The following is a 27,854-nucleotide window of genomic DNA, read 5'->3' as shown; positions in this document are numbered from 1 at the left end:
GCTGCTGATCGGTTACACTCGACTTCAAGACAAGCCTTATTCATGTACCTGTTTTTTTTTTACTTTAAGATCATCTTCTGAAGGGTGGCAAGGTCCTTCAACACTTGCGGTGTTGTTGTGAGTCGGTTGACAGTCCATCTTCTTGCCTTGTTTAGCTCTGCAACGAACCAGGCAGCGCTCCGAACAAAAGCCAGTGAACTTGACATTGCAGATAGCGTACATGCGTTGTTTTTATCTATACATTTCAGTAGGCCTACAGTTTTATCGGTGAACAATTAAACTGTGTCCATAACAATGAATAAATCTAAGTTAGCAATCGGACTTTTTGTCGCAGGTACTCTGACTGCAGTGTTTGGGTTAGTTATTTTATTCGTTGGACCAATCTTCATTGACGACCAAATAGTAAAGGTAAGTAGTTGAGATTAAAGCTATGGAATGTAGCTTTTTCCTATAGTTTTATACTTATGTTGTAGGCCTACATCTAATGGAAAAGGCTTCGTTTTCTCCTGGTCAGTCACGACTAACGTATAGCGAAGAATGAACTTGACTTATTACTCGTATTTCTCGTTTTTCTACTTATTTTATTTATATTGATATTGATTACTGCATTGTTGGGAAAGCGCAAACAAGCGAGGCATTTTACTGTAGGGCTTAACTATGCTTAATACCTGCCACATGGCTACAGTATGAGATGAATGCAACACATTTGTTTGGAACATTTCCTAGTTCTCTACAAGCCAGAACGTGCGGTCGATACTTCTGTGGGTGTGATTAAAAAAAAATAAAAAAATAATAATAATCGTTCCTTCGTGTTTTGCTAAATATAAGGAATTTGAAATTATTTATTCTTAAGTGTATTTGAGCAACTATTTTTTTACTTTTGAGATTTAAGTAAATATAAAATCAAAATTTTACTGAAGTAACTCGCTTATCTGTATGACAATTGGCTACTTTTTTTTATGACAATTGGCTACTTTTTACACCACTGTGTAGACTAAACGCATGCAAGACTTCGGTTGGTGTCGATGACTGTAGACCTCTAGCAGAGTTTCCCAACTGTCGGTGATTTTATTTGACACCCCCACATTCTCTGAAATATATAATACTTTGATTTCATTTCTGGACATTACATGACCAAAAGTATGTGGACTCCTGCTCGTCAAACACCATTCCAATATCATGGGTATTAATATGAAGTTGGTCTCCCCTTTGCTGCTATAACAGCCTCTGCTCTTCTGGGAAGGCTTTCCACTAGATGTTGGATCATTGCTGTGAAAACTTCCATTCAGCCACAAGCATTAGTGAGGTCGCACTGATGTTGGCCGATTAGGCCTTGCTCGCAGTCTGCGTTCCAATTTATTCCAAAGGATAATTGATGGTAAAGTAATCCCTCTCACCCCCCCTCCCCCTGAAAAGATTTAGATGCACTACTGTTCCACTGGAGGTCATAAGGTGAATGCACCAATTTGTAAGTCGCTCTGGATAAGAGCGTCTGCTAAATGACTTAAATGTAAATGTAAATGGTGTTGAGGGCAGGGCTCTGTACAGGCCAGTCAAGGTCTTCCACACCGATCTCAACAAACAATTTCTTTATGGACTTCGCTTTGTGCACAGAATCATAAGAATGTAATTGTGTGTGGTAGCGTTAAGATTTCCTTTACTGGAACTAAGTGGCCTAGCCCGACCCATGAAAAACGGCCCCAGACCATTCCTCCTTCACTAAACTTTACAGTTGGCAGTGACATCGTTCTCCTGGCATCCTCAAAACCCAGACTCGTCCGTCGGACTGCCAGATGGTGAAGCATGATTCATCACTCCAAGGAACGCGTTTCCACTTCTCAGGAGTCCAATGGAGGTGTCTTTACACAACTGCAGTTGACGCTTGGCATTGCTCATGGTAATCTTACGGTTGTGTGCGGCTGCACGGCCATGGAAACCAATTTCATGAACCTCCCAACTAACAGTTCTTGTGTTGACGCTGCTTCCAGAGGCAGTTTGTAACTCGGTAGTGAGTGTTGCAACCGTGGACATATGATTTTTGCACACTACAGCACTCGGCGGACCCGTTCTGTGAGCTTGTGTGGCCTTACCACTTCCTGGCTGAGCTGTTTCTAGACGTTTCCACTTCACAACAACAGCACTTATGAGCTTGCTATGGCGGTACCACGTTGAAAGTCATTGAGCTCTTCAGTAAGGTTGTTCCACTGCCAATGTTTGTGGAGATTGTGTGCTCGATTTTATACACTGGTCGTTCACAAGTGTGATTGATATAGCCAAATTCTCGTGTGTGTTATAGATATTTTGTCCAAAAGGTCTACCCGCAAGAATGAAATCAGCGAATGGGTGGCTTACACTGGATAGTACAGCCACAAAGTCAAAAGGTACAGTGTAGTAATCTACTTTTTATTATACCACCCTGCATCCCACTGCTGGCTTGCTTCTGAAGTTAAGCAGGGTCGGTCCCTGGATGGGAGACCAGATGCTGCTGGAAGTGGTGTTTGAGGGCCAGCAGGCGGCACTCTTTCCCCTGGTCTAAAAAAAATATCCCAATGCCCCCAGGACACTGCCGTGTGTAGGGTGCCGTCTTTCGGACGGGACATTAAACGGGTGTCCCGACTATTCCCCAGGTCATTACTGTACATGAGAACGTGTTCTCAGTCAACTTACCTGGTAAAATAACGGCAATAAAAAAAGGTTTATTTGATCTGTTCTTTATATATTGGTTTTGCCCCACAACTTCCTTTAAATGTTAAGCTAGTTCCTCCTTGATCATTTACCGTTTTATGCCGTGTAAATGCATAATCTTCAGCTTTTAAGTTCCTGGTTGTTAAAACTAGAATATAGAAATTGTGACCTCCTTAAATGATTGCTATGAACGTGCATATTTGAACCAGCGATACTGTCAGATGACATGGAAAAATAGATTTCTTTGGCCACACAGACCAGTGGTGGGTTTGCTCTGGAAACATTGATGCATAAGCGGAAAATAACCCTCATCTACTGTAAAATATGGTGGAGGATCTGATACGGGGCTATTTTGCTTTCACTGACGTGACTTCCATTCATGTGATGGCTGCTATTCATTGAATAATTATCTACTCCACTTAAATTGTGTAATTCAATTATCATGTAACAATTAACTCCTTAGGAATCTGGGGCACCACGGGAAGAGTTTGTTTAATGAGTTACCGTTTCCCAAATTAACTCTATCATAACAGTCAATAATTAATTATTTCCTCATATCGGCCTCGCATAATCTGCAGAAACCCGAGTCTCACTAATCATTCTGTACCACTCATTGATTTGATTATTTATTTACTAACCAGCTAAATTATAACATATACACACACTCTGTATTGATTAGAAACTTAATATGACGACAACAGTCCCTAGTGGATTGACACGTGCTACACAAGATGGAGATTTAAAGAGAAGCAACACTTGGATACATTTTGAACTACGCTTAGTGTATCTCTAATACCTTTCCCTGAACTGCCGCTCTTATGGTTAAGTAGTATAATGTATGTATTTACGTGTTGAAGGTCTTTGTTGGTGGGAGGCCTTCGTGGGCTGAGTTCCGCTTAGTGAAGCCTTGTTCTCGGGTGTAAACTGTGTAGGCAACCGATGATTTGAAGAGAATAACCGGATGGTCGAGCTTAAATTGACCTTAGATAAAAGTACATTGATTGTTAAGAGGTTCCTTTCGTCTTCAACCTCATTTTGGGGTCGTGACTAATCGTAGACCCCTGCTGCAGCGCGTGGTCATCCTAGTCTGTTCATTTTTAACTCGAATGCGTTATACCCTCGGTTAGAAAGGGACGTTTCCGTCTTGCTGACACGCTCTCTGGGTTCCCTGGGGCGTAGCTAGTTACGAGGCAAGGCATCACAATTTACGATCTCGTTTAGATAACTAAAATAATTCTTATTGTCACAAACGTTCTCTTTCATCTGGATATTTTCTACACAATGTAAAGTATGTAAACATGATGATACACACAAACTTAAGTTAGTGTTTGTCATAACGTCTTCATATAACTTTTAATGGCATCACAAAATAGACATTAATTTTCCACATTCCACCTCTTATTACCAGCATTTGGAGGATGATAGAGTTCTCTTTCAGTCCTCATGTCCATTGTTTAATGTTGTAGTTTTGGGCTGTAAACCCCTTCATAAGGCACTTAGTTTTTCCAATCTCTCCAACTAGAGAGAACCCCCCCCCCCACACACACACACATCAATCCCCCTCCCTCTGCGGGAGAGTTCTGTAGAGCTGATGCACTGTAACCCGATCCTTTGGATCCTCCCAGGAGTCATGACACTGGTCTTGGCGCCCTTGTTAAGGTCAACGGCATCATTACCTTTACCCAGTACCAGGACATTTTAGCCAAAAACCCAGTAGCCTCTGCCAGGAGGCTGAAACTTGATTGCAATTGGATCTTCTAGCAAGACCACAGCCCCAGGCACACACCAACAAAACCCACAAATAAATGGTTATCTGACCTCACAGATCAACATTTTGCCATGGCCATCAGTCTCTGAACTCTGTTGAACCCCATTAGAAACCTGTGGTTTGAATTGAAGAGGGCAGTCCATAAGCACAGACAAAGGAAATCAAGGATCTGGGAAGATTATATATATGTGTATGGAGGAATATGCACACAAATGTAAGGTTTGAAATTGTTTTAGTCAAATATTATATCCGTTTGGGCTTCTTGCGGCCAATTTCGATTCTACAAATGATTTCAGAAATCTTGCTTGTTTGTAGGTGACCAAATACTTATTTTCCACCATAATTTGCAAATTCATTAAAAATCCAATGTGATTTTCTGGAATTTCTCATTTTGTCTGTCATAGTTGAAGTGTAACTATGATGAAAATTACAGGCCTAATCTTTTTAAGTGGGAGAACTTGCACAATTGGTGGCTGACTAAATACTTTTTTGCCCCACTGTATAATAATATGCCTTTCATCATTGTTCTCTCAGAACTTAGTAATAGACCCTGAGAATGAGGTGTCCTACACCATGTGGAAGGACATCCCTGTCCCGTTCTTCATGTCTGTCTACTTCTTCAACATCCTCAACCCCACTGAATTCCTGGCGGGAGAGAACCCCATGGTGGAGCAGAGAGGACCCTACGTATACAGGTAGGTCTTCATACCTGACCGGCTACGTAAAGCGTAATAAAGAGCAGTGATACTAGCAGGAAGTAGTGTGCGGATTTCTTTTTATTTCTCATCTTATTCAGCTGTTACCATGCACCTGCAACAAAGAGCTCAGATTTGCGAGTGCCTTTTTGTTTGCCTGTTTTCAATTCGTGTGACCCAAAGTTTGGGGAATGCTGCGCTAACCCGTAACTAACATGTTACCTAGCCTTAACCCTTAGCTAGCATGTAACAATTTAACACTCCAAAACTTAAACCTTAACCCCTAGCCTAGCTAACCTTAGCCATAAATTGGAATAACAACATGTAATGGACACAATTTACTTTAGAAAATCTTGTGTTAATTTGTCTTTCACGAGATTCTATGATGGTGTGTTGACTGAACTGCTGTACGTTTGGAGAAGGATACAATTGCATCTGCAGAAACCTCTCGCTTTTATTTCTATTGGTCAATTCTTTTTAAACTAGAACCCCGGTATACAGTGGGGAGCCCTACAGTAGGTGGCGGTAATGCACCATACGTTGGTAAACTCCACAGAAGAGGCGGGAACTGGTTTCTCACAGGTCTGTTAATGATGGCGAGGCAGGTGTTCGGCAAGTGGGAGCGAAGGACACTGCTAGGTAGGACTCTGGTACACAGCAGGTGTGACGAGTAGCTAGCTAACAATAGCTAGGACACTGTTAGATGGTGTACTTCGCCCCCACCTGTCAGGTACTGTTTTCCCGCAGTTCTGTTAACGATGGCGAGGGCACACGTGAGCGAAAGACACTGTACTCTCTAGTAGGATTTAAGTACACAGCAGGCTAGAGACGGGGGCGACACCGGTAGACTGTGTCCTTCAATCGCAATATTTAGTTCAAAATAAATCACAATGATGTTTTTTTTGTCCATATCGTGCAGCTCTACTCTGTTCTCAAACTGATCTTCCTTCTCTCATTACCTCCCTTTCTCTTTATCCTTGAGTAACTCTGAGAATTTCTACCCTGTTCATCTCGGTAAGCGATTGTAGGAAGCCAGTGTCAGTGGAATGCCCTTTGTGATTTAATAAAATAACCTAAACTGACATGCCCTATCCCTGCAAGTTAACTCTCAATCCCCTTTCTCTGCATCTTTTCTCTATCAGCTATTCAATCAGATCTCCAGTCGTCTTAACTACTAAGTCTACCAACCCTCTGTTGTAAAGTGTCTCCATTTGCATCTGTCAGTTGGGAGGTTGACCTGAGGTTGTGTGTTTTCAGGAAGCGTCTTCAGAAGCAGAACATCACGTTCCATCCCAACCATACAGTGTCGTATCTTGAATACCGGAGCTACTTCTTTGAGCCCAGCATGTCCGTGGGCAACGAGTCGGATGTAGTCACCATCCCTAACATGCTGGTGTTGGTAAGACTGCACTGCTACACACACACACACACTATGAACTGGACTCCGATCTCCTTGCCCCCCCTCATCTCTCCCACACTTCATCCCGTTTCTCCCATCCTCTGTTCCCTCTCCCCTCTGTCTTCCAGGGTGCGGCGGTGATGATGGAGAACATGCCACACGCGGTGCGTCTGTTGCTCAGTGCCACCTTTAAGAGCTTTAAGGAGGGACCCTTCCTAAGCAAGTCTGTAGGGGAGCTGATGTGGGGCTACGACAGCAAGCTGGTGGACTTCCTCAATAAGTGGTTCCCTGGGATGCTGCCCTCCACTGGCAAGTTTGGCCTCTTCTCTGAGGTGAGTGAGCGGGTGGAGGAGATGAGCGCACAATGACCGGAAGTCTACGGGTACAGTAGCATATGCTAGTGTACCTTTAGATTTTGCCATTGTGCTAACGTTAGTTGGCATTGGCTTGCGAAACCACCTCGTTCTTCCTTCACACTGCACACGGAGACATAAAAATGCGATTCACAAGTTCATCTCTACTCTGAGTAAGTAGCAAAACAATTGCTAGGATCTCACGGTTTGATCTAATTTAATCAAGGCCTCAGTCAGGCTTTGTAATGATGTAGTGCGAGGGCAGTTTCCCCGAGTATGTTCATTCACAGGCAGACCTTAAAGCACTGTTAATACCATGTCAGAAATGTCCAGTCGGTCAAGTGTTAGATAGCTGGTAAGCCTATCTAAATCTTGTAGTTATCCAAGCCAAATAATGTGCCTAGTGGCCTCGTCCCCCTGGAGGTAGTTTAGTGTTGGAACGTAGATGGACACAACATGACCACATCCACACTCCATCCCCAGGGGACGGTTTGAACAGTTTGGGGTCGCATGGGTAGTGAGCAATGACTGTGTATGAATGGACAAAGCCATCGCACCTCTCATTCCTACGTAAAGATTTAACTGACTTTATTTGGCTTCAATGCTCTGTTAAGATGCTGTTTTCATGGAGACCTAATATGTGCAGTATTGAGTTACTCCTGGAAGTGACTTTGCAGGCTAGCTCAGTGCTGCCCCCTCCATTGAGTAACTCACCTCAAGGCTTCAATTGGCATCAAAGTAATCCTTTAACTTCTGTGGGGGGGGTTCTTTTTTAATGTATATAAAAAAAAATCTGTTCTAGAACCTAATCTGGTATATTAGAAGCAATTATTGGTACCATGATTGTTTTCAAAAACATTTTTATTTAGATTGGCCATGAAGATTGGCATTTTTTCCATTCATTCTAATGGGGGACCCTGTTTTCTGTTAACCATGCCTGCAGTACTGAGGTCCGCCTTAAACTTCTTTGGCTTTTTTACATTTAAAAAAAATATTTGAACCTTTTATTTAACTAGGCAAGTCAGTTAATTAAGAACAAATTCTTATTTATATTGACGAACGAGCTGGGCCAATTGTGCGCCGACCTATGGGACTCCCAATCACGGCCGGTTGTGATAGCCTGGAATCGAACCAGGGTGTCTATAGTGATACCTCTAGCACTGAGATGCAGTGCCTTAGACCGTTGCAACACTTGGGAACTTCAATGAGGGGGCAGTCGTTCGCCACTGTTACTACGCTGGTAAATGACTATCCATCCGGACTTGTGCCACATAGGAAGTGTGTGTTTGTAACCCAACCTTCTCAAATATTAAAGTACCCCTTATCTACAGCCTGTTTAAGTTGGCTGTCTAGTTTTTTTTTTAGTGACTGGTTAAATATCAATCCTTCTGTTTTCTCCCATCAGTTCAACAACTCCAACACTGGTATGTTCACCGTCCACACTGGGAAGGATGACATCCGGCTGATTCACAAAGTGAACTCATGGAACGGCTTGACCGAGGTGAGCTGTCTGGAATTTAGTGATCACACAGCCATGACCTTTCACCTTTACAGATTTGGTTTGAGAAGGGCAGTTAGAAGCACAGATGAGTGAAAACAAATCTGGGCCCTTTGTTTTCATGGGGTCCTTTTACAATGGGAAAGGGGGATACCTAGTCTGTTGTACAACTGAATGAATTCAACTGAAATGGGTCTTCTGCATTCAACCCAACCTCTTTGAATCAGAGGTGTGCGGGTGACATCCATTCTTTCTTGCTCTAGAAAGAGAGCTCTATGTGTAACGGATGTTAACCTTCTGTCTCTCTAGTTGATATATTGGAAGACGCCCCAGTGTAACATGATCAACGGTACAGCAGGACAAATGTGGCCGCCCTTCATGACCAAAGAGTCCACACTGCCGTTCTACAGTCCTGACGCCTGCAGGTACACACGCTTTCCAACACTCACGTAGCCTAGTGGTTAGAGAGTTGGACCAGTAACCGAAAGGTTGCTGCATCGAATCCCCGAGCTGACATGGTAAAAATCTGTCGTTCTGCCCTGAGTAAGGCCGTTAACTCACTGTTCCCCGGGAGCCGAAGATGTGGATTATGGCAGCCCCCCCGCACCTCTGATTCAGAAGGGTTGGGTTAAATGTGGAAGACACATTTCAGTTGAATGCGTTGTGACTAGGTATCCCCCTTTCCCTCACACACACTCTCTATAGGTCTTTGGAGCTGGTGTATCAGCGTGAGGGGATAATGAAAGGGATTCCCCTCTATCGCTTTGTGGCTCCTAAGACTATGTTTGCTAATGGCTCAGACTACGCTCCCAATGAGGGCTTCTGTCCCTGCAGACAATCTGGCCTCCTCAACGTCAGCAGCTGTCGATCCAGTGAGTACAGATGCATACACACTCCCCTACGGATTTATTTGGACAGTGGAGCTTAAACATGTAGTTTGGCTCCAGCATTTTGAATTTGAGATCAAATGATTCATATCAGGTGACAGTACAGACAGAATGTCACCTAATTATTATTTGAGGGTATTTTCATACATATGTTTTACTGTTTAGTCATGAATGCACTATGTATCAAGTCCCATTTGAGGAAGTCATAAGTATTTGGACAAATTATCTGATAGTGTATTAAAATAGTCAAACGCTTAGTATTTGGTCCCATATTCCTAGGACTCAACGACAACATCAAGCTTGTCACTCTACAAACATACGATTTGTAGTTTTTTGTTTTTGCCCAATAGGAACTGAATGTTGACTGGAGTAATTATTTCTACGTGAGTAGATGTTTCTGAGCACACATTTCGCTGCCGTTTACCCTGTTAGTCATAACCGACATACCTTGTCTGGTAAACAGACTGGAGGAGGAAGTATGGCGCACACACACACCGAGGAGCCATGCCGCTGTATAAACACATTGTAGGAACACTTGGGCATGAGACGACAACACTAGTCATTACACACTTATGTTCCCAATAGCGCCCCATAGAACATCACGTCTCAAGATCACATGAGCACTTGGCGCCAAATTGTAGCTTGACTAAAGGTGTTAACCCTCCACATCTCTCAAGACACCTGGAGTACTGGGCCAGCCACTCTTAAATATCACCTGGGCCAACACTGATGAAACACTTTCCACTAACAAGATGACAAACCAGCAGAAGTATAACACATTCTGACTGAGGTGACACCCATCGGCCCGCTAGCGTCCAACCTCGAAATTTATAAATGGAAAAACCAAAGCCTGTAACAAATTTGTATGCAATTCTACATATTTTTCCATCTGGTGACGAGAAATGCTTGCGGTTTTCAATGTGATATCTGATTGCATGATTAACAAAATCAACTGGGGCCCGACAGGCTGTTATTCAACCATGATTAATAAAAGCTTGGATGGATTTGTATATTAGTCTAGCCAGATTTTTTTTTTGCTGACATGGGATTATTGATTGATTGACTGACAAAACAAGAAAAACTGCTGTTGCACGTCCAAATTTCAAAATTCTACTATTCTAACTCTCAATTGATCCACATGCTTACAAAAGTTGGGCCACCAGTTGCCCGTCCCTGATTTCAAACTAAGTTCTAAGTTATGATTCAACCTCTTGTCCACATTATAGTGTCTAGTTGAGAAACGGACGACAATGTGGTGGTCTGGGTGGTGGTGGTGGTAAAGTGTGAGATTTGTACAGGGTAAAAGTGAACTTGAAGGAAGGTTATCACTCCATACCATCCCCTGTGAACGGTGCTTAATTGAAGCCAATTTATTCCTAGACCAGGAGAATGAGCCAAAGCACAGGTCCAAACTATGGAATAACTATTTAGGGAAGAAGCAGTCAGCTCATATTCTGTCTATAATTGAGTGGCCAGCACTGTCACCAGATCTCAACCCTATTGAGCTGTTGTGGGAACAGCTTGACCATGTGGTACATAAATGCCCATCCAACTTGTGGGAGGTGCTTGTGGGGTGAAATCTCGTCAGATTACCTCAACAAATTGACAACTAGAAGCCAAAGGTCTGCAAGGCTGTAATTGCTGCAAATGGAGGATTCTTTGACGAAAGCAGAGTTTGAAGGACAATTATTTAAATAAAAAATAAATATTTCATAACCTTGTTAACATCTTGACTATTTCCTATTCATTTTGCGACTCATTTCATGTATGTTTTCATAGAAATTCTTGTTTTTTTTCCCCCAAGTGACTCCAAACTTTTGAACGGTAGTGTGCTTGTTAATAAAAAGGAAATGTATGATGGTACAAGTCAAGGTGACGTTGTATTAATATTGTGTTCTAGACGCCCCAGTGTTCATTTCCCAACCCCACTTCTACAATGCTGACCCTGTGCTGCTGGACTACGTACAGGGACTTCAGCCTACTGAGGACGAACACGGACTTTTCATAGACATCCACCCTGTGAGTAACACATACACGCTGTCCTGAATTGGAACACTTAGAAAACTCAGCAAAAAAAAAAAGAACTGACCCTGTCTTTGTAAAATAATCCAAATAATTTCACAGATCTTCATTGTAAAGGGTTTGAACAATGTTTGCCATGCTTGTTCAATGAACCATAAACAATTAACGAACATGCACCTGTGGAATGGTCGTTAAGACACTAACAGCTTACAGATGGTAGGCAATTAAGGTCCGTTATGAACTTAGGACACTAAAGAGGCCTTTCTACTGACTCTGGGGAAAAACACCAAAATAAATATGCTCAGGGTCCCTGCTCATCTGTGTGAATGTGCCTTAGGCATGCTTCAAGGAGGCATGAGGACTGCAGATGTGGCCTGGGCAATAAATTGATATGTCTGTACTGTGAGACGCCTAAGACAGCGCTACAGAGAGACGGGACGGACAACTGATCGTCCTTGCAGTGGCACACCAAGTGTAACAACACCTGCACAGGATCGGTACAGCCGAACGTCACACCTGCGGGACAGGTACAGGATGGCAACAACTGCCCGAGTTACACCAGGAACGCACAATACCTCCATCAGTGCTCAGACTGTCCGCAATAGGCTGAGAGGCTGGACTGAGGGCTGTTGTAAGGCATGTCCTCATCAGACATTCCTGGCAACAATGTCACCTATGGGCACAAACCCACCGTCGCTGGACAAGACTGGCAAAAAGTGCTCTTCACTGACGAGTCGTGGTTTTGTGATGGTTGGATTCACGTTTATCGTCGCAGGGATGAGTGTTACACCAAGGCCTGTGCTCTGGAGCGGGATCGTGCTGGAGGGTCCGTCATGGTCTGCGGCGGTGTGTCACAGCATCATCGAACTGCGCTTGTTATTGCAGGCAATCTCAACGCTGTGCATTACAGGGAAGACCTCCCTCATGTGGAACCCTTCCTGCAGGCTCATCCTGACATGACCCTCCAGCATGACAATGCCATCAGCCATACTGCTCGTTCAGTGGGTGATTTCCTGCAAGACAGGAATGTCTTGGTGGAAGAGTGGGGTAACATCTCACAGCAAGAACTGGCAAATCTGGTGCAGTCTATGAGGAGGAGATGCACTGATACTGACGGAACTTTTGATTTTGACACTTCCCCCTCTTTGTTCAGGAACACATTATTTTATTTTTCTTAGTCACATGTCTGTGGAACCTGTTCAGTTTCTAAGTTGTTGATTCATGTTCATACAAATATTTCCACATGTTAAGTTTGCTGAAAATAAGCGGGGTTGACATTGAGGACGTTTTCTTTTTCTGCTGAGTTTAGTAAGATTTTTTTTTTCCCGTTGACTGTGGACTCGTCCCCTTTTGTTCTAATAGGTCTTGGATAAGAAGAGATCAGATTAGTGGACACACACACACACACACACACACACACACACACACCTTTATGATCTATTAGGGTCAAAGACCAGTGGGTTTCTGACAGGCGATCATCCAGAGACAAGACTGCTCCAATGTGGTCTCTACAGTTTCGCAGTCAATCGATTAACCCCTGAACTATACCCCGGTGGGTTTTATTTAGATTAAGAATGTCACTTCTCTGACAGATATATTGAGTTCCAGGTAGATTTGCGACGCTGGTTTTTAGCCCCACTGGTCTGTATCGGGGGCGTAAGTGTTTCAATACCGTGGTGGTCTTGGTGCCACTTAGTGTCAAAAAAGGTCAAATTGAATGAAGAATTGGTTTACGACGCTCAATATATCTGACCGGGGGGTTAAAAACATTGTCTGAATGCCTGAAGCATCTGTGCCAAGTTCTTCCCCATTTATAGACGTGTGTGCTTTTTACTAGTGCGAATTGGGCCCATTCACATTGTCATAAACATATCTCTGACAGTAAAAGCGAGGCTGTTTCCCCTTATCTAAATTGATTGTGTAAACACATCTGATCTCATAGCCGTAGCGGACGCACACCATGCAGCCTGTCCTTGAGGCAATCACCTGATGCACACACAGAGGAGGCTTGGCCAGAGCACTTTCTTAGAATTCATTTAGATAACATTTATTTTCCCTGGCTGAGGGTGAGAAACTTGTGTTGGACAGTCATTTTTGTATATTCACATTTTTTTTGTGTGTGTTTGACTCCTATGAGTCCTGCCTCTGAACTCATTCGTAGAAAAACATTCATATCCACTCGATGTTTGACGCAAACGTGATCTTCAACTGTGATCGCAGAGAGCTTGGTTTCAAAATACACTTGTGGGACAGCCAACGTGAGCAGATATCATTCAAATCTTTTTTTGTCCAGCTCCTGTGCCAAGTTGGCTATGGTGTTCTCTTTTTCATAGTACATTTGTCATTTAGCAGACGCTCTTATCCAGAGCGACTTACAGGAGCAAAGCGTTGCTTAATTAAGAGCACATCGGCAGATTTTTTTAAAATAAAATAACGTTTTAACCTAGTCGACTCGATGCCTTGCTGTAGAACGTTGGCCACAGCATGAGTTGTTCTGTAGGACTGAAGGTCATTAGTGACCGTGGTTGCTGGGGGTCCTTAATTATATACAGTGCTTTTCTGTGGCAGTGAATGTCCAATAGATTGCACCAAAAAACATAGCAGCTCCATCTTAACAATCCTCTAAGGCCTGGGGGTCATGTATGTGGTTTAGGTTGCCTGCCATGCAGTAATCCTCCCGGTCCAAGATGAAACTATAAAAAGTCTCAAGTCAAATTGTCTGGAACAGACATTAGCAGCTAAATATTTAAGACATGTGCATGCTAATGGTAAACTGTCTGGCACAGGACACAAAGTCGGTGACCTTTTTTTAGCGATAGCCTAATTGGAGCTGTAGCTTTCCTGTGTATTACGGTACGAGGAAATGGGTATTATGATGGTGTCGCGATTGCTCCTATAAACAGATTAAGGCCGGGGGGGGTGTTAAGGCTGTGACTGGTGCTTTTGGTGATCCCGTACTGTTGCTGGCCAATACACTGCAACTAATTATTGGCACCATGTCATAATATGGCTGAAGGTGATAAGATGTATTGTACAGATAAGACGGTGTGTCTGAGCTGCTAGTATTTGCCCCAATAAAGTTGGTTTATGATCGCTGACTAAGCAAGAATCGCACACTTGTTTTAAGTCACTCTACTATCACACCACTTCCAATTATAAAAGCATTGCAGACATGGCAATAAACTTTGCCCGCTAATTGTTTATATGATCGGTCTGTTGGTGTGTCGCAATTTAAGGGTTTGAGCCAGTCACTACCAACTGTGCCAATTAGGGCCAGATCTCTTGGTAGTTTACTTCCATACAAGGCGGCATTGTTATCTAATTGAAGACATGGTTTGTAACTGCTGTTGTAACGATTGGCAGTGGGATCAGACGTGGACTGTTGAGCGATGCATAGTTCCAGGAGGGAGAGGATATGGCGAGAGGAAGGCTCCCCGATGTGGGACTGACCATCTGGGGTTGGATTGCAGCTTGACACCTGGTGGTCCCATCCACAGCCCCGGGCCGCAACTCTCATCGAAGTCCTTGCCAGCCTGAACTGTGCGTGTCAAATCAAATGTTATTTGTCACATGCTTCATAAATAACAGGTGTTGACTTAAAGTGTAATGTTTACTTATGGGCCCTTCAGAACAATGCAGAGATTATATTTTAGAAATCGAGGAATAAGCGCACACTGACTGACGATAACTTGGTTATATAAACCGGGTACCAAGTCGCTGTACAGGGGTACGAGGTAATTGAGATGTAATTGTAACAACATACAGGAACTCAAGTCCTTTTTGTTCACCTGACCTAGAATTCCTCACAATCAAATGCCGACCGTATTATCTCCCGAGAGAATTCTCTTCGGTTATTGTCACAGCCGTGTATGCCCCCACCCCAAGCCAACACCACGACTTCCCTCAAGTAACTTGACTGGGCTTTATGAAAACTGGAAACCATATATCCTGAGGCTGCAGTTAATGTCGCTGAGGATTTTAACGAAGCAAATTTGAGGAAACCGCTGCCGAAGTTCTATCGACTAGCACTCGCGCTGGAAAAACATGACCATTGTTACGCTAACTTCCACGATGCATACAAGGCCTCCGCCCTCCTTTTGGCAAATCTGACCACTGCTCCATTTTGCTCCTCCCTTCCTATAGGCAGAAGCACGGGTACTTCCTGTTTGAGTTGAGGTCTATTCAACGCTGGTCTGACCAATCGGAAACCATGCTTCAAGATTGTTTTGATCAAGCGGACTGGGATATGTTCCGGGTAGCCTCTGAGAATAACATGGACGAATATGCTGATTCGGTGACTGCGCTTATCAGGAAGTGTATAGGAGATGTTGTACCCACTGTGACTAAAACCTACCCTAACCAGAAACAGTGGATAGATGGCAGCATTCGCAAAACTGAAAGCGTGAACCACTGCATTTAACCATGGCAAGGCGACTAGGAATATGGCCGAATACAGAGTATTTATTATCCTCCAAGGCAATCAAACAGCTAAAATGTCTGTATAGAGACAAAGTGGAGTTGCAATTCAAGCGGCTCAGACGAGATACAACATTGTGTACTACATACGTAAGAGGTTTTCTGTTTTCAATTTCTCGCATGGAATAACCTTCATTTCTCAGAACAAGAATAGACTGACGAGTTTCAGAAGAAAGTCTATGTTTCTGGCCTTTTGAGCCTGTAATCGAACCCATAAATGCTGATGCTCCAGATACTCAGCTAGTCTAAAGAAGGCCAGTTGTATTGCTTCTTTTAATCAGCACAACAGTTCAGCTGTGCTAACATAATTGCAAAAGTGTTTTCTAATGATAAATGAGCCTTTTTTTTAAATGATAGACTTGGATTAGCTAACACAACGTGCCATTGAAATACAGAAGTGATGGTTGCTGATATTGGGCCTCTACGCCTATGTAGATATTCCATTAAAAATCATCCGTTTCCAGCTACAATAGTCATTTACAACATTAACAATGTCTACACTGCATTTCTGATCAATTTGATGTTATAACTAACTGTATTATGGCTTGGGGGTAGAAGGTGGGTGGGTGGGGCGGTTGTATGTTAGTCAGGGTGTGTCACGACCTAAACTCAGGTTAAGATAATGACAGATCAATGACCTCCCTTCAGTCTGTTTTCAGTCATCTATTGATTTCTGTTAATGTTTGCATATGAATGTAACCTATAGATATACTGATGTCTTAGTGGACTCAGTCGATAATGTTGGTTTAGCAGTCTGTTTTATGGCTATAGGCAGTAAAATGTGAATGTGACAATGGTGGAGAGATTGCTCTTATTGACCAAAGTCTCATGTTATCCAGTCATATTAGGGCTGGGACTTGCCAGAGACCTCACGATACGATATTATCACGATACGTAGTTGCTGAGATACGTAGTGCGATTCTCACGATTCTATATGTATTTGCCATTTTTTTGACGTTTCAAACGTGTTGCTCACTATATGCCTGCTGCAGAGGGACAAAGGAAATGCTGAAAACACGTTTTGATCAGTTAGGGAAGTAAAAGTGATGACACGTTGCCTCACTATTTAACCCTGTGAGACCCAAGCATAGATCCAAATGAAGGGGGGAAAAAACCTATTACTCGCCAGAAATACTTGTAATAAGCCTCTTACAAATTTCAAAATCTAAGTTATTTTTACAAGACAATCTGATGGAAGTGTTGCAAAAATGCAACATTGGGCTTCAATGGTAAAAAAAAACTACATTTGAACTGAAATAGATATTAAAATCACATAAATGGATCAAAAGCATATACATGTGATATAAAATATTGTCTAATGGTGTATACATTTTGAAATGAAGTCATATTTAATCTGAAATAGCCAAATTGATAAATTTGACCAATCCAAATGTTAAACTTTCTTTTGATAGAATAAAATACTAAGGATACACTATTTTGTGTTTTTATGTAGAGAGAACATTAACACAGTTTTAGTAATATTTGGTTGGCCTTTCTGGCTTAATTTGAAGAGAACTGTACTACTTAACATAAAATTAATGGTCTCATAAGCCACAATTATTTCAAAAATTAGATGTATCTATGACATTTAATGTGAACAAGTTACGTAAGTAATTGGTTGTCCATATTTGGAAGGGAAACAATCCAACTTGTCTATCAATATATGATCTTGACCCAATGTCTGTTTGGCAACCCTTTAAGCCTTTTTGTAGTGTTTTTGCTACACTTACGAGACTAACTCTGGCTCGGGAATGTTTTGTTCCTGGAGTTTTTCACTTATTTTTTTTTTTAACATAAAGAAGGAACACATTTTTCTAGTCATGTACTGGGGTGAGCTTGTGTAGGTGACCAGTGTGGTGTCGGATGCGTGGACAGTTTTCCAATGTTTCAGAGGCTGCAGATGCCACAATCATACTGACACAACGCATACTACCAAGAGATACGTGGGCCTAATGAGCTGCACTTTGTAGTGTTAGACTTTTTTAGTTTAGGACCTGTACAGGATGCAAATTTTTTATTTTTTTGCAAAGTTGGGTCTCACGGGGTTTAAAAAGAAGCTGCAGAACAAGCTATATGATGACAAATACTGGAGTATTGGTTCAGGTACAACTAACTTACGCTACCTACAGTAAACACGATTGAGTCATATCAATATCATCTAAAATATTACTATACAACTTTTGGATTTTTTTGTTAGCTAAGTCATATGGTGTGACATGATATCGGCAGGTGTTGGTGTTTCAGATGGGGTATTAAACGACTCATGACTTAAGTTTTGAGGTAGGTGTCTGACGACGACGCCTTCACAAACTGCAGGCCTTTTTGCTCAAATCCGGTTTGGAATACTGACTGTCCGAACAGCAAGTGACCAAATCGGAGCTGTTTGTGGGTTCAGACAGCAGTCATTTGCTGACGTGGCAATTCTAGATGGGTGAGTGGGCAGTGGTGTAGGCTGGTTGGCGCTCGTGCTTCCTGTCACTCAGAAGTTATGTAGCAAGCGAAAGGTATTTTTGGTTAAAAAATATATATATATATTTTTAGGATCCCAATTAGCTGTTGCAAATGTAGTAGCTACTCTTACTGGGGTCCACATGAAACCATACAGAACATGAACATGCATAAAATATTTTTGATTAAGGCTGGAATGTAAAAAGTGGAACAAGTCAAGGTCTGAGTACTTTCTGAAGGCACTGTATATGCTGTATAGTTGAGTTCAGGACTTTTATCTTGATCACAGTTGGTGTTTTTATGTTTTTCATTTTGTCATTTTTAAAATGAATAAGCCAGTGAACTCAGAACAGTTGATTTGTGAGGTTGGACTGATGCTCAGTCTCCGAGCTCATAGTGGTGGTGTGGTGTCTATGTGTATGCCCCTTGTGTTAAATTAACTCTGCGTGTGTTTTTAATCCCGTGTTTTGACAAAATGCAGACTTTAAGCTATGCCAGTCAAGTTGAGGGGATGCACTCGTTTGTGGCACAACTGTGTTTGGGAACAAGGGAGTGGAATGAAATGATCCTGGTAAAAGAGAAGGCGAGACTAGATGTGTGGCTTAACGACTGTCTATCCAAATAAGAGGGCAGAGAGCCTTTGTCCAAACACAAAATATTTTTCCATTGAGGACGCGCAGTGCTTTCTCATTAATGTGCATTTCTTCTCCTTCAACGGAGCATTTGTTTACTTGCTTACTGTAGCAAGTATTTTTGCATTGACACTCTCTCCTCTGTCCTTTTTTCTATCATTTCCCTCTTTTCGTGGATTGTGTGCTGTTCAGAGGGTGAATGGGCAAGACAAAAGATTGCAGTACTTTTGAACAAGGTGTGGTTCGAGTTGCCAGGTGCACCGGTCTGAGTGTGTCAAGAACCGCAGCTCTGCAAAGTTTTTCCCCGTGTGGATCAAGAATGGTCCACCACCCAAAGGACATCCAGACAACTTGACACAACTGTGGGAAGCATTGGAGTCAACATGGGCCGGCATCCCTGTGGAATGCTTTTGACACCTTGGAGTCCATGCCCTGACGATTCTGAGGCTGTTCAGAGTGCAAAAAAGGGGGTGCAACTCAATATTAGGATGTTCTTAATGTTTTGGACACTCAGTTTGTGTGTGTGTGTGTGTATATATATATATCTATATCTCTCTCTCTCGCTCTGCAGGAGACTGGTGTGCCTCTGAATGTGTCTATCCGTCTGCAGCTCAACCTGTACATGAAGAAGGTGTCGGGTATCACGTAAGGACCCCCCCAACCCAGCACTCCTCACATGATGACAACTCCTTATCCCTGACCCCAAAGGCCAAAAAGCTGAAGGATCCCGTTCAATCTGGGAGTTTCAGTTCTTTATTTAGGATGTGTTTTTGTGCATCTCTGTGAGTGAATCTTTTGTCTGTTGCAGGGAAACAGGGAAGATCTCGGAGGTTGTGATGCCCATGATCTGGTTTGAGGAGGTGAGTGGTGATTAGACTATTACTGGGTTCGTTTACCCCCTAACCTGCTCTATACCTCTACCCTCCCAACACTCTCCTAACCTAACCGACACTCTCTATCTCTCACCCATACCCCTAGATCAGCGTTTCTTTAATCCTGGTCCTGGGGACCCAAAGGGGTGCAGCTTTTTTGTTTTTGTAATATCACTGCCAACCTGATACCACTAATCAACTCGCCAAAGACCAGGATTAAGCCTCACCGCCCTCTAACGTGTGTCTAGCCCTTTCTAACACCCTCAGAACTCTGTCCGCTCATCAGATTTGTGTTTCTCTACGTCTCTCTCTCGTGTAGAATGGCTATATGGACGGTGCCATCGTGAAAACGTTCCACACCAACCTGGTGCTGTTGCCAATGGTGATGGTGTACATGCAGTACTGTTTCCTAGGCCTGGGCCTGGCCACTGTTCTGGGAGCTGTACTACTACACTACAGTGGGAAGGTAAGGCCTCTACAGCACATGGTCACCGCTCGCTGACTGTGGATGGGAATGTTTTGCGTGGCGTGTTGGATGGGAGAGTGTTTGTGTTCACAAACGGAATGTGCTGCAAGTAGTTGTGAGAGGGGAGAGACATGAGTCATTCTTTAATTTGCATGAGTACTAGGTACTGTGACTCTTGCACAGTCCTGAGCAGCCCTCTGTTACCCACCAGAGAACAGGCTCTTCCCACAGCCTCGGCTAACAAACCAACACACTGGCGTCCCCCTTTCGAACCGCCAGAAAGGGTGCTGTGCGGTCTCCCCCATAGATTGTGATTTATACAGTACAGTGGTGCCACTTGGGGACACACACAGTGCCACCCCCACCGCCTCACTCTCGTTAGACCAATCACGGGAGAGATTTCCTTAACAGACACTCATCCAAAGGCACATGTTGTATTTTACATGGCTGACTCTATACGTTAGCCAGTTAATTTAATCAATGCATGAACGGAACTCTGAAGCCAATGCTAACTAGAGTTGTTGCGACGACTGGAAGTCTATGGGTATATGCTAGCATGCTAGATTAGCTCAATGACGACGTCTATGGGTGTATGTACTAGCAGATGCCCTCAGACGTCCAGTCCTTGTGCGAACGCCAGTTAGCATTGGCTCACGAAAGTACCTTATCAAACTTCATACTGGACACAGAGACACAGAAATGGTCTCCACTAGTTCATCTGACTCTGGGGAAGTAGACTAAGGGCCTCATTGCCAAGATTCTTGAAAGGATACTTCAGGATTAAGTATGGGGTTATTTGATGTATAAAGTCAGGTCTATGCCCATTTCAAGGTTATTTTAGTTTTTGAACGTAATGTTCCCCAGGGACCATAAAGACTACCCAGACGTACAGTGTATGGTTATGGCATGTACACAGGCATTTCAGGTCACGTGGTTATGACTAGTGTGGCGTGAACGGTTTTCTTTCTTGCAGGTGTTGTTGAAAAAAGATCCGTCTACAGTGATGGAGAACCACGGGGTTGGTTTACACATTAAACTGTTCCCAATCACTCCAGAAAAGATGCCTCTGTCAATCAGGAGAATGTGATGGCAATATGAATATGAAATTATATACCCTGACAGCTTCCGATTGGCTTTGATTTGATTATAAGGACCCATCCGTAGGGAGGGAAGGCCAACTGTGGGCCTTGGGGGCTGCTACCCCGTGTGCAGGCTTTTGCTCCAGCCAAGCGCTTGCACACTAGTGTTCATGGTCTTCGATCTTTAGTAAAGTTATGTTGATGGAGATTGAAGACGGTGAGTACCGTTGTGTTAGCTGAGCTAGGTGTGTGTGGAAGCTGGGTTGTCGCAAAAGGGCTGCACACGCTGGCCTTCCCCGGACCGGAGTTTTCCTGATCGGGGGGGGGGGGAGAAAATGCGTATAACGTGTCAGTTTCAGCCTGATTGTGTTACTGTACGAAGTTGATTTGATCAGAGGAATATGGAATCTGATCATCCCTTCTCAACTGGGTCAGGTGTCAATCAATCCAAATGGCACAATTGATTTGTCAAGACCTTCTGAGGTGGTCATTAACCAATCGCATGAGCCCTGCATGCTCCACCTTTTTAAATCTGTCTTTCTCAGTTTTGAATCTGCGTACACACAAACTGCAACAATTAAAACACACACTGCATGAACACACACATTCAGCCTGTGATTAAATGACCCAATGGCTGAGTGACTAAATACTGTACTTCCTGTCTGTCAGTCAAATCAACCACCTGACAGCCAATCAGGTTGGTCAATGATTTCCTGTAGCTGCTTCTGACTGGCTCATTAGTAAAGGTCTGGCTATCTTTTAGGCAACGGTTAAAGACCCAGTAAACGGCACAGATGGACACATTTATCATGATTGGCACAGGTAGGTTTCAGGCCGACATACACACTCACCCTTTTCCTGTACATTGTGTGTGCACCTTCTTTTTTCCCTACAGGTCACACACGAACACAAACTGAGGGCTCACACGAGGCATCACGCTCACCCATATTTAATGTACAAACACCACTATCATTTAAAATCAACTTTTCTTATCCACTCTGGTTGTGCCATGTTTCATACGACCCAGTGGTCTGCCCATGTTTGTGTTAAGTGTCCAGTCAATCTGAGCATGGTTTGAGCCAGAACTCCCGACAGGCCATAGTTAACGTTCTCTTGCAGCAGACCCTCTGGTTGAAGACTGCTGTTATACAATTAGGATCAATGTTTTGGGAGTTTAAATGATGTTACCAGAATGTGGATTACAGGCGGCGCTCTGTAGTCAAACGGGTGTATTCATTACGGAAACTGTTTGCTTCCATTTGGTTCTTAAACAACTCGACAAGAGTTTCTATTGAATATATTCGGGTAGGTTCCTCTATTTTGTTCCGGTTGTTTCAGTTTAAGAAACTGTTTACAACAGAATCAGTGGAATGAATACACCCAATGTAAATCGAACTGAGAAGTATCTGAACATGTCTGTTTGGTACGAGGCATTGTTTATGGGCCTTTTGTAGTGAAAAGGTGTTGGTGCGTGAGTTTGATAGATCATTAAGAAGTTTACTCTATGCCTACCACAGGAGGCTGGTGAGTGGAGGACAGCTCAATAATAATAATAATAACTGGGATGAAGTGAATTGTATCAAATGCAAGGAAACCATGTCTATCATTCCAGCTATTTAGTATGAGCCTGTTCTTCCAAATTGAAGGTTCCACCAGCCGCCTGTGATGCACAAATTAACTCAATGAAATGACTGTCAGCTGCCTAGTTCGGCTCCAAAACAGACTTGATCCTCACTACGTTGACTGTGTTGTGCTTCTAACATCCGTTCTCTTATACCCTCGCCTCTGACTTCTCCCATCCCGTTTCTTTCTCCTGACAGATCATAAAATGTGAGAGGACTGTCATACCGGACGCCAGCGTGAGCACTTCATCCAGCGAGCAAACCCCTCTAATACAGGACCACGTGGACTAACACGCATGTAGGGGGCGAGCTGCCTAGCCCAGTTCTGCAGGACACTCTGCATGTGTTTTATTGAGACCGATGATCCCTGGAACTCCAAAAACCACTGATTCTCTCCTGCTATCTATATCTCTCTCTCTCTCTCTCTCTCAGCAATAAACTCTCTCACCTGGTACAGTTCTCACCTGGTCCTGCATCTGCTCCGGGAGACTTTGGAGACCTTCATTCTGTTCAGTACTCACCGGTCAACAGGGAAGGGCAGGACCACCCCGGTTTGGTTCTGCTCTCTGGTGGTGCCCCATCCAATCCTCCAATGAGGATCCACTATTGGAATACATCACCGCATCCTCAGTCGCTGTTATGTGAATCCTTCCTTCGTCTGTTTGTCCTTCCAGTTCCTCCGATGTTTTAACAACTTAGTATCATGTATTTTTACTATTCCTGAAATGCCATAGGAAACCACACTACTAGATCTGTGTTGTCCTACTTTCCTCTCCTCTGTGTGTGTGTGTGTAGAAGTTGCCTGTATGCACAGACCTAGGATCAGATAATCCTACCCTTAGCCTTTTAGGGGAAGAAATGGAAAAGTGACCCAAAATCGGCACCTAAAAGCAACATCATTCTACAATATCTCACCAGAACAACGAATCAAAAAGTGAACTTGTTTCTGGGGTAAATTCCAGTCAATTCAGGGAGTAGACTGAAATTCCAACTATCTTCCATGCTTTTCAATTAGGGAAACTGGAATTTGGTTTACTTTCTGACTTGACTGGCATTTAAATGGGATTTACCCCCAACTCTGGGACAAAGGCTTACCCACTCAGGCTGCTCCAAAAACACATGACTTGTCGGTGTTCCTCATGGGATATTATTTGTCTTTTTACCTAAGCACAGTACTTGACTTGGGCAGGAGCTCCCTGGAACTGAGTCCTGGCAACTCAAATGTTCTTCTGCTTGAATTCCTGCACCTCCTATTGGGTATTAACTCTAAAGTATTAAGGAGTTCTTACACTTAAATACAAACTGTACCAGCACCCAAAATGAGTACCGGAAAGTTGAACACTTGCCTAAACATGTCTATACCATCAGATAGAATTCATAGCAAACCGAAGGAAGGGTGTGTGAAAACAAAAGGGATATATATTTACAATACATTCTATTTGGAAGATGTCCTTGAGTGTCCTGAAAGGCATCTTACATCAAATCTGGTGCTGTACATAAAATCTATTTCATTTAAACCGACGTAATGAATTTGAATGAATTATTTACCGGGGAAATCAAAAAAAGAAACTGTCAGCTTACCAATTTCAAAATAATGGGAGGGTTCTTGTACGTGTCACTTCACACTGATACCATGTGCAGTAAACCTTAGCAATAGCTGTGTAGGCTAGACTGTAGGATACTCACCGTGAGCCAGCGGGAACTCACTAGCCATCAACGCTCACTGTTTACATTTAAAAAAAAAAAAATTTTAGATCTCATTTCTAGAAGAAGATGTTGGAGCATATGCCATGTTATTTGATCTTAGTGATTTCACCATGAAGGGCCTCCTGTCCCCCTCTATATTACTCACGGATCTCATTTAAGGGCCTTTTAAGACTTTAGTAAATTCAATCAGCGCTTACAATTCTGTTTTCATTCAACACTTTTTTTTTTTTTTTAATGATGAAATACTCTTCTCCACTTCGACTCATGGACATCAGTCCAGTGGAAAAGTTATTTAAATGTATGCTCCGATGTGCCTCGCAAATAATAGGCTATTGTCTTACCCGTGTTAATAGCTTAGCGTGAGACTAATTTTGAAATAGAAGGGATTCTATGTTATAAGGGTGGGCCTACGTGGATAAAACTGGATCTGTTATTTATATATGAAAATAGGCAAATGCATGAAACAGTCAAACCAGTATTTCCAGTCAATGATTTTTAGGAATTTAATTGGAAACAGAATTGTGCCCTGTTTCTCTGCCCATGCATTATAGTTAGGCCCTTATAGGCTATCGATAATTTAATTGTTCATCAGATACTTCATATACAATTAATAATATTCTCACCCATTACGTTATTGTCAATTTAATCTAGTCTTTATGCTAACTATATGTAAAATTACTTCTGATTATGGTTTAGGTGTAGTTTGGTTGGGCCATCGGCTGCACAGACCTGATGGGCAGGGGGGGGAATGACATCCTCTTAATATCAACCAGAATTGAGGTTATAAGCATTGCGATTCTAACAACGATCACGTGTTGGACTTATTTAGGACAGGGGTGACAGCTTTAAAAATAAAAATGGCAGAGTAATTTGAGAAAGTGAAATTCCAGTCAAAATGACTTTTGGCCCTCCTAGTGTTAAAGGGTTACGTTTGTGGCCGCCTAGTCTACTAGTCTCCTGGTTGCTGATCCAGAGAAGTTGCCAAGCCTGTTGTGATTATTACTGCTATATCAGGGTGTTTTTATGTTCTAGTCTCACTCTATTAATTATAGCTCTACGGTTTATTGTGTAGTAGGTCTGAGTTTTTTTTTTTTTTTTTTTTTTTGGCCACCTAAATTTTAGCGGGCCCTGCCATGAATGGATTTCTGCCTATGCCACTGCCTCCACCCCGTTTTTTTTGCAATTGTTAGGAATAACGCCTAATTCAGAGTAAATTAGTTGACCTAGAAATGTCCCTCTACTGATGGCATAGGCACCAATAATGACTGTTTTACTACACCGATGTGCCTTTTCAATTGGAAACTTCTCCTTTGCCCAAATGGACTCTTAAACCCTTGCCACTCCATGTAGATCTGAGAGGATTGGAGAGCTCTGGTAGCTCCACCTTGCCCTCTCTGGATTTTCACCATACAGCACATGCTCATGGGCGTCCAAGGCTAGGGGCCAGGGCTCAACTTGGAATTGGGCCGTTTATGGTGTGTCCTGTGTATTGTGGCCAAAGACCAGGGGTGCTCAAACTTTTGGGCTTGGTGGGCCAAAATATAATCTAAGTGGTGGGCCACGGGCTGAACGTATAAGTATTTATTAAAATAAAAAAGGATAGCTTTTTAGTAAGCAAACATAAAATCACACTTCAAAACATTGTAGCCATAACTTGAAACCCAACTACATTCTGATTACCACCTCACAGGCAAGACAATTTAGCGTGTGTTCCACCCCCCCAGGGGCCATTGTACAAATGTTGCCATGCCATGATCATCTGAGTGAGTGACTAAGTAAACAATCAGTGGGAGGCCCCTGGTGGTTAGGGCCCTTGGGCACATGCCCAGTTGGTAGTTTGGTGATGATTAGTCTTCTACAAGGTTTAGATAGTCTAGCCAGCTATCTAGCAATAACAAAAATATGTTCCCTGACATGGGCTACATTACCATGAGAGGCCAAACCAAACGTTGTCGGCCCTGCCATAGACCATACTGTACACAGTAATAATTCTGTGATTGAATGTAAAGAGCGTAGTACCTAAAAATGCTTGTGTCCAAACTATGTCTGTGTCTCAAATGGCACCCTATTCCCTATATAATACACTACCTATGGCCAAAGTGCACTATTAGGGATTAGTGTGCCATTTGGGACATATGTATTGAGGAATAGGGTGTCTTTTGGGACACATATATTGGGGAATAGGGTGTCTTTTGGGACACATATATTGGGGAATAGGGTGTCTTTTGGGATGCACACAAGGGTCTGGATGCGTTTCATTGTGGTGCTTTTTGACAACGCAGGATCTTTGAATGAGATGGCTGCTGTGAGGATAAGAGCGTCTGCTAAATGACTTAAATGTAAATGTGAGATTTGTGAATTTGCACCACATCGTATTCCTTTAAGTGGCGAGGATAATTTTGTAAATAAATGTGCCATGAATTGGCTTACATTACTTCCACTGCTTGGTTGGTCTCCTGTGGTATTTTACATCAGGTGTGTGTGATGACGTAAACATACTTTTATATTGATTTATAACACAAAGACCTGTTCATACTTAAAGTGCAATATAACCCATGATGCTTCAGATGTGTGTGTGTGTATTTGCTGTTTTATATGCATACATTGTAAAACTGTGTATGCATTATAAATAAAGCACACAAAGACATTGCATTACACACACAGTATGTGTGCATTTGTGTCTCCTGGTGGTGTGGGAAGTGTTTGACATTCATGGGAATGACTCCAGTGGTCAACAGAAGGAAGGTGATGACAATCACAATGGTTACTATGCCAACAATCAGGAACGAGCCACCATTTCACTTTCTCTCTCTCTTCCCCCCCCCCTCCAACTTTGACTGTAAACACACACCAGAGAAAGAGGAGGGGTGAGAAAGAGAAGGGTAAAACATGCACTGTAGTCTATGACATGTGCTGAACTGCCAAGATCCCACTGTTTGGATAGTCCCTATAGATGCTCAGATTATCAACGATAACTTGATATGCAACAACTTTGGAAAGGAAAGAGAGAGGAGGAAGGAGCATAGAGAGTAAAAGAGTTGGTTTGGGATATTTAGACATCTTCCTGATTCTTCAGTCCTCTCCGATAGTCCCAGGGCCACCCATAGAAATAGAATGAATAGAAAGGATGTCTCCATTCAAGACGATAATGGCATATTGGGTGGGACTGGCAGCCATTGTGAGTGTAACCATGCCAGGAAGTAAAAGCTGAAAGTGTACCCTTCAATATGTGCTGTGATTTATTG

General features: G+C 42.8%; 1 protein-coding gene across 2 annotated transcripts; it reads left to right on the top strand.

The window, feature by feature from the left end:
• Positions 1-27,049, top strand: LOC115101062 (scavenger receptor class B member 1-like). Of its 2 annotated transcripts, XM_029620234.2 has the most exons (14): positions 1-408; positions 4,988-5,148; positions 6,406-6,547; positions 6,676-6,879; positions 8,306-8,401; positions 8,708-8,823; positions 9,104-9,270; positions 11,186-11,304; positions 19,435-19,508; positions 19,672-19,723; positions 20,055-20,201; positions 21,175-21,219; positions 22,044-22,102; positions 23,101-23,191. In XM_029620234.2, the coding sequence occupies exons 1-14, from the start codon at positions 295-297 to the stop codon at positions 23,105-23,107; spliced, it is 1,503 nt and encodes a 500-aa protein (XP_029476094.1). In that variant the 5' UTR covers positions 1-294; the 3' UTR covers positions 23,108-23,191. The 2 variants fall into 2 exon arrangements, with proteins under 2 accessions (XP_029476094.1, XP_029476095.1); XM_029620235.2 differs by lacking the exons at positions 21,175-21,219; positions 22,044-22,102 and having other exon boundaries at positions 23,101-27,049.
• Positions 27,050-27,854: the final 805 nt, after the last annotated feature.

This window comes from Oncorhynchus nerka, linkage group LG19 (genome assembly GCF_034236695.1).
Source record: "Oncorhynchus nerka isolate Pitt River linkage group LG19, Oner_Uvic_2.0, whole genome shotgun sequence".
Lineage (NCBI taxonomy): Eukaryota > Metazoa > Chordata > Actinopteri > Salmoniformes > Salmonidae > Oncorhynchus > Oncorhynchus nerka.
The sequence above is the reverse complement of the archived record's forward strand: the minus strand, read 5'-3'. Positions and strand labels throughout refer to the sequence as shown.